Genomic DNA, 14622 nt, shown 5'->3' with positions numbered 1-14622 from the left:
GCCCGTCTTTCTTGGCAAAGAACGAGAACCCGTCTAATCCTTGGCCGAGGAGCTTTGAAATTAAAGGTATGTCGAGTCTCGTGGGTCAAGAACCAGAGAGAGCCCTGTGCCCTGTCAGGGCTCTCAAGTTCTATGTTAATAGAACTAAAGAGATAAGAGGTCCCTCAGGTAATCTCTGGTGCTCGGTGAAGAGACCAGATTTGCTGTTGTCGAAGAATGCTGTGGCTTTCTTCTTGAGGGACGTCATTAAAGAGGCTCATTCATCTTGCCAGAAGACTGATTTGAGCCTCTTTAAAGTGAAAGCTCACGAAGTCAGAGCCGTAGCTACTTCTCTTGCCTTCCAAAGGAATATGTCTATCAAAGATATCCTTGATAGCACCTTTTGGAGGAGCAATTCCGTATTCGCCTCACATTACCTCCGGGATGTGAGAACGATTTACGAGAACTGTAGTTCTTTGGGGCCTTACATTTCGGCAGACACAGTTTTGGGGGCTGAAGGTAGCTCTCTCCCTATCCCTTAGCTTAGTTTAGGTTAGTTTTTTATTGTGTTTTTGGTTGATGGTGAGATCTTCTGTGGAAATCTCCCATTCCTTAGTTTAACTGTCAGGGGTTTTTTGGTTAGTGGTCAGGTGGTGGTCGGTTGCTGTGTTACTGCCATATGTTTGGCTAGATGGTCTTGTCACATTGAGGTCACGTCCCCGTTGACAGAGCATCCAGAGTGCACCAGCACTACAGGTCCACACCTGGCTGGCAACTCTGATAAAAGCAGAAGCAGGCTTAAGTGACAGTAATCACAGAGTCTACTTTGCTATCAGGTAAGGAACCAAGAAGTAAATCTTTTACTTAATTTAAGTTTCCTAAAAATCCTATTCTGTCTCTACCCACCATCCAAAGGTGGGATTCAGCTATATATATATCTGACAGGTAAGTTTCATGAACAAAATGTTATTGTTATAATACAATTAAGTTTGTTCATACTTACCTGGCAGATATATATAATTAGAGTGCCCACCCTCCTCCCCTCAGGAGACAAGGGTCATGAATAAATATGAACAGAAAATGGGAATGGTTCCTGATATCCGCCTCCCAGCGGCGTGAATGGGTACTACCACCTGGCCGCCCACTACGTGTGCCGCGAGTTTTGAAATTCTGTCGGACGTCAGAAAATACAGCTATATATATATCTGCCAGGTAAGTATGAACAAACTTAATTGTATTATAACAATAACATTTTATTACTTTTATGCTTCATCACCGATCGCAAGCAACAATACAGTGGACCCCCGTATTCGCGGAATCACACATTCGCGGATTTCTCTCGGGAACGTTTCCCCACATTATTCGCGGAAAATTCGCACATTCGCAGTATTTTTCTATGAGAAATATCCACTAATTCTTGGTTTTTTGGTCAATTTCATCATAAAATGCACTTTTTGTGATAAAACTATTAAAAAAAACAAGTATGAAAATTTCTTGTGGGGTTTTCTTCAGTTTTAACTAACAAAATAGGCTGTTTTTAGCCTTTTTATAGGGATTCCAAACATTTGCGGGTTCTAACTATTCACGGGGGGGGAATTTGGTACGCATCCCCCGCGAATACGGAGCGACCACTGTACAATGTATGACTGCATTGTTCGGAGAAGTTTCTAAAAGGTTACAAAATGATAAAGGTTGCTGTGAATGTAATGTAACTCCATATGTTTACATTTTGTTGCTAGCCACTCGAAGTATAAGTTGATGTCAACCACTGGTTCCATGCAACGTAAAAAACCATACAAACAATCAGTGATGAGGAATTTTTCCATTAATAGGCTATATATTATAAAGATATGCCAATAATATATAAGGTGAGAATGGTTTTATTACCTTTATTGTCAGTTAACCCTTAAACGCCGAGCCGGTATTTCCGAAAGTGTCTCCCGTATGCCAGCAGCGTTCGGGAGTGAGCACCGAAGCGTAATTTTTTTTTTTTTTAATTACAGCACACTTAGTTTTCAAGATTAAGAGTTCTTTTTTTACTCCTTTTTTTGTCATTGCCTAAAGTTTAGTATGCAACCATCAGAAATGAAAAAAATATCATCATATATAAATATTGGAATATATAAACGCGAAAAAAATTTCATATATAATTGTATACAAATCGTGCTGTGAGCAAAACTGTTAAAGCTAATGAGTTAATTATTTTTTCATTGTATTGTACACTAAATTGTGATGATTTTGGTATATAACAAATTGTAAAACGATCAAAGCAACACAGAGAAAATGTTACCACATTATGATGCATGAATTCGTAACTCTCAGACATAAAAAAAGTAGTTTTCAAAAATCCACCATAAATCGAAATATTCTGTTAGAGACTTCCTGTTTGTTGCAAAATGAAGGTATTTGATTGAATATTACTAGACTGTAAGTGATGTAGCTTACAGTTGCAGTTTTCTACCATTTCAGTCAAGTTAAAGTTGACCGAATGACTCATTTTTTCTATTTATCGTGATTTATATGAAAATATTTCAAAACTGATTAAAGCTACAACCATGTGTTGTTTTTAGTTGTATTCTACATTAAACTGCACACATTTTCATATATATAACTTTATGTAACGGCTAATATAAAACTGTGCAAACATTACAACAATCGGATGAAAGAATTTCTGAGATTTTCGGCAGTTACCGCTTGGACGTAAGGAAAAAGTTTTTTTTAAAAATTCACCATAAATCAAAATATTTGTTGCAGAATGAAGGTAAATGATTGAATATTACTAGAATGTAAGAGTTTTAGCTTACAATTGCGTTTTTAGACCATTTTGGTCAAGTCAAAGTTGACTGAAGGTTGAAATTTTGGCACTTACTGTAATTCATATGAAAATATTTTAAAACTGATAAAAGCTACAACCATGGGTTGTTTATTTTTGTATTCTACGTGAAATTGCGCACATTTTCATATATAAAACTTTATGTAATGGCTAATATAAAACGGTGCAAACATTACGACAATCGGACGAAAAAATGTCTTGATTTTTTTGGCAGTTACCGCTCGGACTTATGGAAAAAGTTTTTTCAAAAATTCACCATAAATCAAAACATTGTGCTAGAGACTTCCAATGTGTTGGAAAATGAAGGTAAATGATTGAATATTACTACAATGTAAGAGTTATAGCTTACAATTGGGTTTTTTGACCATTTTGGTCTAGTCAAAGTTGACCGAAGGTTGAAATTTTGGCACATCATTATTTATATGAAAATCTTTTAAAACTGATAAAAGCTACAACCATGTGTTGTTTTTTTGTTGTATTCTACATGAAATTGCACACATTTTCATATATAAAACTATGTAATGGCTAATATAAAACGGTGCAAGCATTACGACAATTGGACGAAAGCATTTCTGATTTTTTGGAAGAGTTACCGTGCGGACGTAAGGAAAAAGTTTTTTTTCTTCAAAAATTCACCATAAATTGAAATATTGTGCTAGAGACTTCCAATTTGTTGGAAAATGAAGGTAAATGATTGAATATTCCTACAATGTAAGAGTTTTAGCTTACAATTGCGTTTTTCGATCATTTCGGTTGAGTCAAAGTTGACCGAAAGTTGAAATTTTGGCACATCGTTATTAATATGAAAATATTTTAAAACTGATAAAAGCTACAACCATGTCTTGTTTTGTGTTGTATTGTGAATAAAATTGCCCACGTTTTCATATATAAAACTCTGTAACGGCTAATATAAGACTGTGCAAACATTATGACAATCTGACGAAAGCATTTCTGATTTTTTCGGAAGAGTTACCGCACGGACGTAAGGAAAAAGTTTTTTTAAAAAATTCACCATAAATCAAAATATTGTGCTAGAGACTTCCAATTTGTAGCAAAATAAAGGTAAATGACAATTGCGTTTTTCAACCATTTCGGTCGAGTCAAATTTGACCAAAGGTTGAAATTTTGGCACTTGTATGGTAAATGCAAAATGCTCTACTACTAGAATGAAAGGAGAAACTTCTCAACCATTGCATAATTATGCTGGTGCTTCTTAAATTTCCTTTAGGAGTAGGCTATGTGTTGCTGGATGTTTTGATTTCCATTCTGCAAGAGACAGTGTTAGCTCCTAGGTTCAGCATTCACTGCAACCCCCAACACTTCTTTGATGTCCTGTGCTCTCAGCATAGCTGATGCAGTGCCTCAAATGCTTTCTGAAACTGTGGCATCCACAGACTCTCCTATTTTTCTGTAGGAGAGCAATTAGAATGGTTGGGACCACGGGGTAATTTGCAGCACATTTTCTGTATAAGCCCAACATACCCATTAACAAGTGAAAAGTGTGGCATGATTGTTGTGTAGGATATTGCAATGTACTCTCAAATTTTCCTTCTTTTCTTTCATACCTTTTCTGGCTGTTCTGCCTGCTTCTACCACCTCTCCCCCATTGGCACTCTGGAGCCACCCATTGACAGCAATGTTGAGGCATTGTGGAGTTGCATATAGGTAGTGAAGTGGCATGGCAGTGGGGTCTTTACATAACTGGATGTTTGCAACAATAGACTTTATCCCTACTAATTTTGGTTGACCCTGATGACTTGCTATGTTTAGAGGATTGGCTTGGGACTTTTGAGTGACCTTAGGCTATTCAACGCATGGTAATCTGGCCCCAAATCAGAGTTTCAGTAAGCATTTTCTCATACAAGTTATTTGAACTGTCTGTGATAAGAAGCTGTTATGGTAACAGTTGCAGTTCAAGTTTATTGAATGTTATATATATGATGGTGCTAGTGATGATTTCATGTATGAAGCTGGATTTTTTTCTTTCTTTTTTACATAATTTGCACATTATTGGTGTACCCAGCACTGAATTAAGTTTTGCTATGGAACTTGTAATTTTATCTTAATATTTTCCTATAGTCAAATCAAAATGTTGTGGTGGGTGACAGAAGGTTTTTCCTGGAATATATCGTTCGTAGTTAAGAACACTTTGGTCATTTTACCCTTAAGGAAACCACCTACTTAAACCTTGAACCTCAGCAGTAAACGCGGATTAAGCGCACAGATGGAGTGTTCGCTCCATATTTATCCTGGATTTTATTTTTATTTCTTATAAACCCGACCTCGAGTAACCTTTGCATGTATGCTAAATTGGAATATGGACAATAATCAGATGGCTTGAAATTATGGCATTATTACAAGATTTATGATTATTTTTTCCAAAAACACACAAACAAAGGATAATCATTAAGAACAACCAAACTTTTATTTTATTTTTTTTTTTATAGAAAGCAAAGTACAGTAAATAACAGATCTCAGGTAAAGTCATAAACAAGGGATTAACCTCGAGGCTTGGATTTAAAATGATAAATAGATCTGGCAGAGCTGTATTCTTTTCCTGGCCCCACCCTAGCGTTCTGAGAATCTTGAAAAGACTTTTTCTATACTTTACCATCTAAAACGATAGTCTATCAAAGAAGCACAAAGGCAAGGTATGGTTGACCCTTTGCAGCATAGAGATGTAGAGATTTGAAAAGATATAACCTTTTATAATCTTTTAATTGCACATCTTTAAAGGAATGAAATTCCAGCTTGCATGATTGGGATTTAACTCGTCATTATACAGCCATAAAATTCGTTTGGTCATTCATCTTCGTCAATATATAACAGTGTTTTGTATATGTACTTTTGTCTCTCACTCGACTCACCCCGTAAAGAAAGTACTTGCAAATGTGTTCTTCCTGCTTCAGAATGGTAAGAGCGGAAGAAACTGGGATGAGCCCTTGACTGATTTGACAAGAGTTTATGATTGGGCATGTGAAGCTACCAGTGTTCCAGTTGTATGTAAACTATTGATGATAATTTATAATAAAGGAAAAAGAACAAAAATAAAAGCAAGAAGACAAAGTGTGGCTGGAGGGACTGGTCTCGCACCATCCAGTATAGAACTTAATCCGGCTTTACTAATATACCAATGAGATTTTCCCTTTGTCTACAAGGGAAAAGGACCTAAACTTTTAGATTCAAATACGAAACATTCTGTTGACACCTCTAGTCATCCACCACAACATTTTGCTTTGACTATAGTGAGTGTTTACAAATTCGTCTGAATTAATTCCAGGTAATCCAAAGGCTACAATATATTACAATATATTCCTTTGTAATTACATTTCTAAACGTTATTGTTGGGAAATTTTGAGTAACGTCATAGTGAGGAGCACTGGAAATGTGTAAAATAAATTTTGTTAAACAGTTTTTTATCAGTTGGTGTGTATCAGGTTGATTCATAGTCATGGTATTTTTTTTAGTTAAGTAATAGCATTAACTTGTGGTTTTTGTTTCTGTTGTCTTTTATGTTCATTTAAGGATGTTAATGGAGATGTATTCTTTTCAGCTACAAAAACTCCTGACAATGGACCCTACGAAGCGTATAACTTCAGAGCTTGCTATGCAAGATCCCTATTTCTTAGAAGATCCAGTTCCCACTCAAGAGTTAGTATAAGTAATCTTTGTTGATATTACTGTTACAGTTGATGGTATGTTGAAGGACAGCAGTATTCAGTAAGATCTTGAAGTACTTATTTCTTTTAAACAAACTTTATTGTCCTTGTTTCTTAAAGTAGAAACATGGAATTATATCATGATGATTTCCCATGAAGATCTAAAGTTATTAAGATTAGTTAGATGAATCATTCTTTCTGTTAAAGTTAGCTTATATCTTGCGCCTATACATGAGTCAACATTCAAACAAAAGAAGAATGGCTGACAGTGGATGACTGTCTAGTACACCTGTTCTCCACCAGGTGTGTTTCAAAAGGTTTAGGTCTTCACAATTCTCTTTGCCATCAATGTGTTGAGGTGTTCCTTGGTATTTCATGGTATTGGCTTTTGCTGTTTTCACGCTACAGTACATTTACGTTTCCTAGGATGCCCTCCACTGGAATCAAGGCTAAGAACATGTTATGTAAGAATGATTACTGTGTTAGCATGCTGTTGATTTTTAAGGTCGAGGGACACACTGTGCCAGCTGCAGGTGCATAGTGTGAGATCTTGTGAACAGATGGGAAGAATCTAAGGATTTTCAAAGGACTTTGTGATTAAATTTATTAGTATAGGAAGAGAAGGAAAGCAGATAGGTAGGTCCGGTCACAAACGTGGACAAGCGATGAACCACGTACACAGACCAGTGATGACCCCCTTACACGCCCATGTTATGAAGAATGATACAATTGGAACATCAGTGAGATCACTCACTCGTACATGGACAAGCGATGAACCATGTACATGGACCAGAGATGACACCCATACACATTCGTGTCATGTGGAGCGATACAACTTGGAACATGAGAGAGAAGAATGCTTATTCATGCATGGACAAGCGATGGTCAAGTACGTGGACGAACGATGAACCACGTCCACAGACCAGAGATGACCTCCATACACTCCTCTCACTTGCCCAAACACGGATGAGCATGGGAGAGACATAGTCATGTGGGGGCAAAAGGCAATGCACTTTTCACTTGCAAAGACGAAACTAAAAAGTCATCAATCTCCCAACAGAGTAGGAGAAGTGAAACTCCTCTTTCTACAAGGTCTCTTACTAGCAGGAGTCGAAGAAGAGACACAGGAGATCCTCCGGTACGACTTTTCTTCTTCGTAAAAAAGCAGAAATCCTCTCTCACAAAACAAGGTCTAACCTCTAGAAGACTGCTTGAACCAATGCCTCTGATGGCTCGGCGAGAGGAGATGATGACATCATAATGGGAAGAGATGAAGTCATAACTGGAGGATGAGCGGCCACTGCATCTGATGACATAGGCTGAGAGGATGTTGGGAATGACATCACGACATCTCTAAGACCAGTGCTGGTCGATGTCCTCACTGGCAGAGCAATAAGGAGCAACCCAGAGAGCGTCGATGATGACAAAGGCTCTGCAAGGTGGCAGCACAGGAGAGCCAAAATAGAGGAGTGCTGGGGGAGGTGGGACTTCCATAGGGGCTGGTCCGAAGCGATGCCCAAACAATTACCATCATGGATGACTGCAAATTCGAAATGAAGATATTAGATGCACACGTTCCATGATCGTTCCTTCCAACCTCACAAATACAAAAGTGCCACTGTGGAAAAAACAGTGATGCACTTCTCTCGGTAGTAGAAACACTGGGACAGCTACTACCAAACACAATAGCCCATTGAAATAACCAGCTCCAGGAAGTTCATACTGGTGGTACAACAGACTGCGATGACATCATGGACAAAGTTGGACGGCGCTCACTACTCAATAGACGTAGGAGAGATGTGACCTAAGGGGACATCATAAGTAGAGAAGTAAGAAAATGATGTCATGACACTGGACAGTAGCTCAAATCAAGAGTCTTGGTAACACCAAAGATGGTGGAACAGAGCATCCGTCACGTCCTACAATAACCAAATGGCCTTCCAGTGCACGTAAACGTGACAGATACGACAAATTTCAACAAAAATCCACTGTCGGAGAAATCTAGGAAGAAATCAACAGCGACAACTAAGCAATCGGCAGAACCCATGATGTCACGTGCATTCATGACATCACAGCCCATTCACGACATCACAAGCATATCACTGTCATAAAGAGCGAGAGAACATTTGAGTAGTGCAGAAAACATAAAACAAAATAGTGTTACAGTTGTATTACAATTATATCATACCCAATTGAACATCAAAGCAAACCATGAGGTTGGTATTCCTGCATGATGAAGACGACGAATAGTCTGGCAGGAATGGGCTTCGAAACAGCAAGGAACCCACCGCCAACATCATAGATTGCTACAAATTCTCACTTCACAGCACAAACACACAAGTTAGAATTAGTGAATTGGCATCTCTGCCAGATGGACACAAAGAGGAGCTCCGAAGTTTCCAGAACACTGCCGCCGCTGCCACATTCCAGATGAGAAACAGGGCTGACAACTTTAGAGACTATAAATAAGCCAAAATTCTCTCTACCTCAGGAAGAAGAATGCATCCTGATAGAGACTAAAATAATTAAAATATGTGAGGATGGAGAGAAATAGTGCCTGCCCCAATCCTACTAAAATGACGGAAAGAGACAAGAAGACCATGACGACTGGCCCTGCACAGAGAAGGGAAGATCTCAATCATCCACCATTAAAAATCATCCCGACTTCTCGAAACAAGCACATTCTGAAAGACTAAATTACAGTCCTTAGACGTGTGAAAAGATACATTAAAACTTAGATGTCAGTATACATATTTGGAAATAAAACACTAACCAAAGTAAGGGTCCCGTCTCTAAAGGCAATGCTCTCTAAGGAAATGACAGCCTACCATACATAACGCAAGCGATGCCGATGCAGAGTGAAAGTCGTATCTGATTATATATTGTATAATTGTTATGGGTATAGATAAGTGTGATTATATATTGTATAATTGTTATGGGTATTTTATGCATTGTTGAAATATGGTGGGTGTCCTATATATAGACAACATGTGGTAGATTCTAGAAGGTGTCTGTTGATGTATTTAAGTTGTGTTGTGACGTCATAGGCTGTGACGTCATAGACAAGATGGCGGCGGCGTCGGCAGGATGTAAACAATAACACGGGGGAGTAGAAAGCACGTGTTGGTGGTGTGTGGTTGGTAGGGGAGAGCTCTCTGTCTGGTAGGAGTTGTTTTTTGGGTCGTAAGTCTTGTGGTGCTGGTGTTTTAAGGTGATTTCTGGAGTGTACTGAAGTTGGAGAAAGCGTACAGGTGGGTAGATTATTCATTTTTATAGAGAAAGAAAGGAGTTAGGCTAGGCCAAAATTCAAACTGGTAGCAGAGCGTGGTTGATCAAAGATGCCTGGATCCGACAGTGAACAAAGGGAGACTACTAGATGGAGAAGGGAATGTCCTAGGTTTAGCGGGATACAAGAAGAATACAAAGAATGGAAAGGTCAAGCCGAAGATTGGCTATTGTTGTATGGAGAAGATACAAAATACCCGGCGATAGAAATGAGAATGAGCTTAAAAGGGAAAGCCCGAGAGCTAGTGGAAGCATTAGATAAAGATAAACTTACTGGTACAGAGGGTCCAAAGTTAATCCTAGAGAAACTAGATAAAGCCTATCTAAAAGACTCGGTAATGGAGAATTACGGTAGAATAAAAAGATACCTTCTAATAAGAAGAGAATCTAGTGAAAATATGGCGGACTATTTAATTAGATACGAGAAGGCAGCATCTGAGTGTGAAAGAGCAATGGGGAAAGGCGCGCTTGAAGGCGAAGTCAAGGGGTATCATGTAATAGAGCAAGCAAATCTCACGGAAAATCAAAAACAAATGGTATTATCGGCTTGTGGGCAAGAAAAAGCTAGAGTACGGAACAGTGTCGCAAACAATGAAAAGACTATTTGAGGGATTAGGGACTAAAGAGGAACGGGAATGGTGGGGTTCGTCAGAAGGCAATGCCAGTTCTGGGAGAGGGAGGGAAAACCAAAGATATCGGGGAAGATGGAACCGAGGAAGGGGTGGTAGAAATCCTATAAACAAAGAAGGGAAGGTAACAGTATGTGCAATATGCAGCTCAGAATGGCATTGGGCTAGGGATTGTCCTCAGAATTTTCATAATAGGAAGAAAACTGAAACAAGACTAGAAGAAAATAAGGTAAAAACAGAAAATGGGACAGAAGAAGAAGAGGTTTATGTAGGAGAAGTTAATAAAATAGTGGAAGCATCATGGGAGGTGGTTGATGCAATTTTGGACACAGGGTGTAAATCAACAGTTTGCGGGGAATTGTGACTAGCACGTATTGTCATGGATTTGAGTCAGGAAGAGTTGAGGAGAATGAGGGGACACTAGGACAGAGTCTAATAAAGTGTTTAATTTTGGTGAGACATCTTATAAGTCCAGAGGAATAATAGAAATACCTGTGATACTAAAAAACAGAAAGTTTTATTTGAAGACGGAAATTCTGCAAGGTGATATACCCTGGCTGATAGGTAAGCAAACCATGAGTAAATGGGTATGACCCTAAATTTGAAAGAAAATTGTGTCATAGTAGAAGTATTAGGGGGAATGAAAGTAGAGTTAAGAGAAGACGAACAGGGTCATTTAAGAGTGCCTATAAGGAGGAGGAAGGTAGAAGAATTATTAACTGGAGGGTTGGAAGGGAAAGAATCCGAGGGAAATTAAGAACACAGTGAAGAAATTACATTTACAGTTTGGTCATGGAAGTGGAGATAAAATATGGAAGCTAACAGAGGAAGCACAATGGAGTAATGGGTTAATCGAAAAAGAAAAAGAGGAAATAAGAAAGTTACTAACGGAACTGATCAAAAATTGTGAGGTTTGTAAAAAATACAAAAGAAACCCCGCCAAACCGGTAGTAGGCTTTTCTTGGAGTAAAACGTTCAATGAAGTCGTAGCGATGGATGTGGGAGAGATAGAAGAGAGAAAGTTCTTGGTAATAGTGGATATGGCAACGAGATATTGTCAGGCCTGTTGGATAAAAGATAAGAAACCAGAAACTATAATAAAGATACTTTTTGAGTGCTGGTTTGCTATATTTGGAGCACCCTCCAAAATATTGTCAGATAATGGGGGAGAATTTCAAAATGAAAAAGTAAGGAGGATGGCAGAAAAATGGAATATTAAAGTATTAGCCACAGCATCAGAATCTCCGTGGAGCAACGGATTATGTGAAAAGACCGTAGGCATGATCAAGGGAAGTGTAAGGAAGATGATGGAGGAAGAGGAAGTAGATTGGTCCCTAGCTTTGAAATGGGTAGTGAGTGCTAGGAACTGTTTAATGAATAATGGAGGTTTCTCTCCCAACCAATTAGTATTTGGAAAAAACCCTTCACTGCCTAACCTAATAGGAGAAGAAAGTTCTAGTCCTGCAAGCAGAGAAAAAGGGATGGAAGAGGGTATGGTAAGGGACACACTGAATGCAATGCACAAGGCCAGAGAAGCATTTATAAAAAATGAGTCCTGTAATAAAATAAGAATAGCGCTAAACAAAAACATCAGAGAACATAAATTTGAAGAAGCAGTGGTAGGAGATGAGGTATTCTATAAGAGGGAAAATGAAAATGAATGGAGAGGACCTGCTCAGGTAGTGGGAGTATCGGGGAAAACAATAATAGTCAAACATGGGGATTCTTTAAGAGAAGTAGCTAGGATACATGTGACAAGGATTCAAACGACGATCACCAGATACAGAAGAGATATCGGCTAGAATAGATAAATCCCATGGGGTGAAAGGTAGGTCAGATGGCCCAAATGAAGGGAAAGTAGATTGGCTGGAAGGAGAGGAGATAATGGGTGAGAGAAGGAATGCAGACACAGAAGAGACTATAGAAAGAGAGGTGATAGAGGAAACAGTGGAAGATAACGGGCAAAGTGGGTCAATAGAAAGCGAGTTAATGGAAGAGATACCAAAATTCAAAAAGGGAAATAGAGTTAGGGCTATAAACAATGATACAGGACAAGTAGAAGAATGGACTATTTTAGGTCTTGCAGGAAAAAGATCAAGCCAAGCATGGGCTGATTCGTACAATATACGAGACTCACAGTCATGGTGACAAAGGGTGGGTTAACTTGAGGGATTATAGTCAGTAGAAAAAATTGAGATGAAGAGGAGGTGTTGCTGGGATTTGAAAATAGAAGCATAATGGAAGCTAAAGAAAAAGAACTTCTAAGTTGGAGAGATAACCAGGTATATGAGGAGGTAAATGATGTTGGACAAAAAGCTATATCTACAAGATGGATAGTAACTGAAAAGATAAAAGGGGGGGGAAAGGATATGTAAAGCAAGATTGGTAGCTAGAGGGTTTGAAGAAGAAATGGCTGAGTGGGAAAAGGATGCTCCCACATGCAATGCTGAAATTTTAAAATTCTATCTAACCATAATAAAGGTGAAAAATTGGAATTGTTATACATTGGATGTCAAAACTGCATATTTACAAGGTGACGAGATACAAAGAGAAGTGTACTTGAAGCCACCAAGGGAAGATGGTTGGAGGGGATTATGGAAGTTGAAGAAAACAGTCTATGGGCTCAAGGATGCAGCAAAAGCATGGTATTGTAAAGTGGTGAAAGTAGTGAAGGAGCTTCAAGGTGAGAGAAGTAGACTAGAACCTAATATATTCTTTTGGAAAAAGAACAATAAATTGGAAGGCATTTTGTGTACACACGTAGATGATTTTTGCTACGGAGGAACTGAAGGATTCTTAAAGGAAACGATTGGGAGATTGAAAGGGAAATTGCAAGTAGGAGAACAAGAGAGTAAAAGGTTCAAGTATATAGGAGTAGTAATAGAGCAGAAGGAGAATAGATTTTCCCTTAATCAGTGGCAGTATATAAATTCCATAAGAGAACCAGAGGCTAGAAGATATACGGGTAATAGAGTGCTAGAACAAAAAGAGTTAACAGAGTACAGATCAGTGGTAGGACAGCTGAATTGGGTATCACTACACACGATGCCAGAAATATCATATGATATTAGCGAATTAAGTAAAGCATTTAAAGAAGGAACAACTCAGGATATGAAGAAACTTATTAAAATTGTGAGAAAAACTAAGAGCATGATGGGCGAAGTTACAATAAGTGAGATGGAAGAAGAAAGGGTTTATTGGGAAGCCTATGCAGACGCTTCATTTGGAAACATAGAAGATGGCCATACTCAACTGGGTTATATTATTTCTTTGACAGATGGGAAGAGGAGAAGTCCCATATGGTGGAAGTCTAGGAAATCCAGGAGAGTGGCAAAATCCACCATTGAGGCTGAAGCCCTGAGTGTTGGGGAAGCTGTAGAAGGATTGATATATTTCAAGCATTTGTGGGAAGAGGTAGTAGGAGGGAGAAATTTAGAAGCCTTGGTTAACACTGATAGTAAAACACTAATGACCGCCATCAAATCGAGCACTGGTGTAAGTAGCAAGAGATTAAAAATAGATATTGCTGCAATAAGGGAAACCATTGAATCCGGGGAAATAAAGGAGGTGAGATGGATAAAAGGAAAGGAGCAAGTGGCTGATGTATTAACTAAAGCAGGAGTTTCAGGGGAATGTATTAGAAATTATGTAGAGGGTAAAGAGTTGGAGGACGAAGGAAATTAAGAGGGGAATACTAGGTTAGGAAACAGTCGGAGGGGAGGGAGAAAGAGATAAGTGTGATTATATATTGTATAATTGTTATGGGTATAGATAAGTGTGATTATATATTGTATAATTGTTATGGGTATTTTATGCATTGTTGAAATATGGTGGGTGTCCTATATATAGACAACATGTGGTAGATTCTAGAAGGTGTCTGTTGATGTATTTAAGTTGTGTTGTGACGTCATAGGCTGTGACGTCATAGACAAGATGGCGGCGGCGTCGGCAGGATGTAAACAATAACACGGGGGAGTAGAAAGCACGTGTTGGTGGTGTGTGGTTGGTAGGGGAGAGCTCTCTGTCTGGTAGGAGTTGTTTTTTGGGTCGTAAGTCTTGTGGTGCTGGTGTTTTAAGGTGATTTCTGGAGTGTACTGGAGTTGGAGAAAGCGTACAGGTGGGTAGATTATTCATTTTTATAGAGAAAGAAAGGAGTTAGGCTAGGCCAAAATTCAAAGTATCTACAGCAAAACCCGTCTTTCCAAAGAAGGTCAACACTGCAAACAAAGGCTTGACT

The 14622-nt window shown here is 38.6% G+C and overlaps 1 protein-coding gene across 5 annotated transcripts in view; it reads left to right on the top strand.

Moving 5' to 3' along the window:
• The window catches only part of LOC135211126 (cyclin-dependent kinase 8-like), a 268054-nt gene that overhangs the window by 104778 nt on the left and 148654 nt on the right, over positions 1-14622 (top strand). For all 5 annotated transcript variants that reach the window (XM_064244242.1, XM_064244244.1, XM_064244243.1 and 2 more), the window contains exon 9: positions 6366-6463. In XM_064244242.1, the coding sequence (XP_064100312.1) occupies positions 6366-6463 (98 nt within the window). The remainder of the gene's footprint in view (positions 1-6365; positions 6464-14622) is intronic.

The sequence above is a fragment of the Macrobrachium nipponense genome, chromosome 4, assembly GCF_015104395.2.
Source record: "Macrobrachium nipponense isolate FS-2020 chromosome 4, ASM1510439v2, whole genome shotgun sequence".
In the NCBI taxonomy this organism is placed as follows: Eukaryota; Metazoa; Arthropoda; class Malacostraca; order Decapoda; family Palaemonidae; genus Macrobrachium; species Macrobrachium nipponense.
Note: the sequence above shows the minus strand (reverse complement) of the source record. Positions and strands in the feature narration are given on the sequence as shown.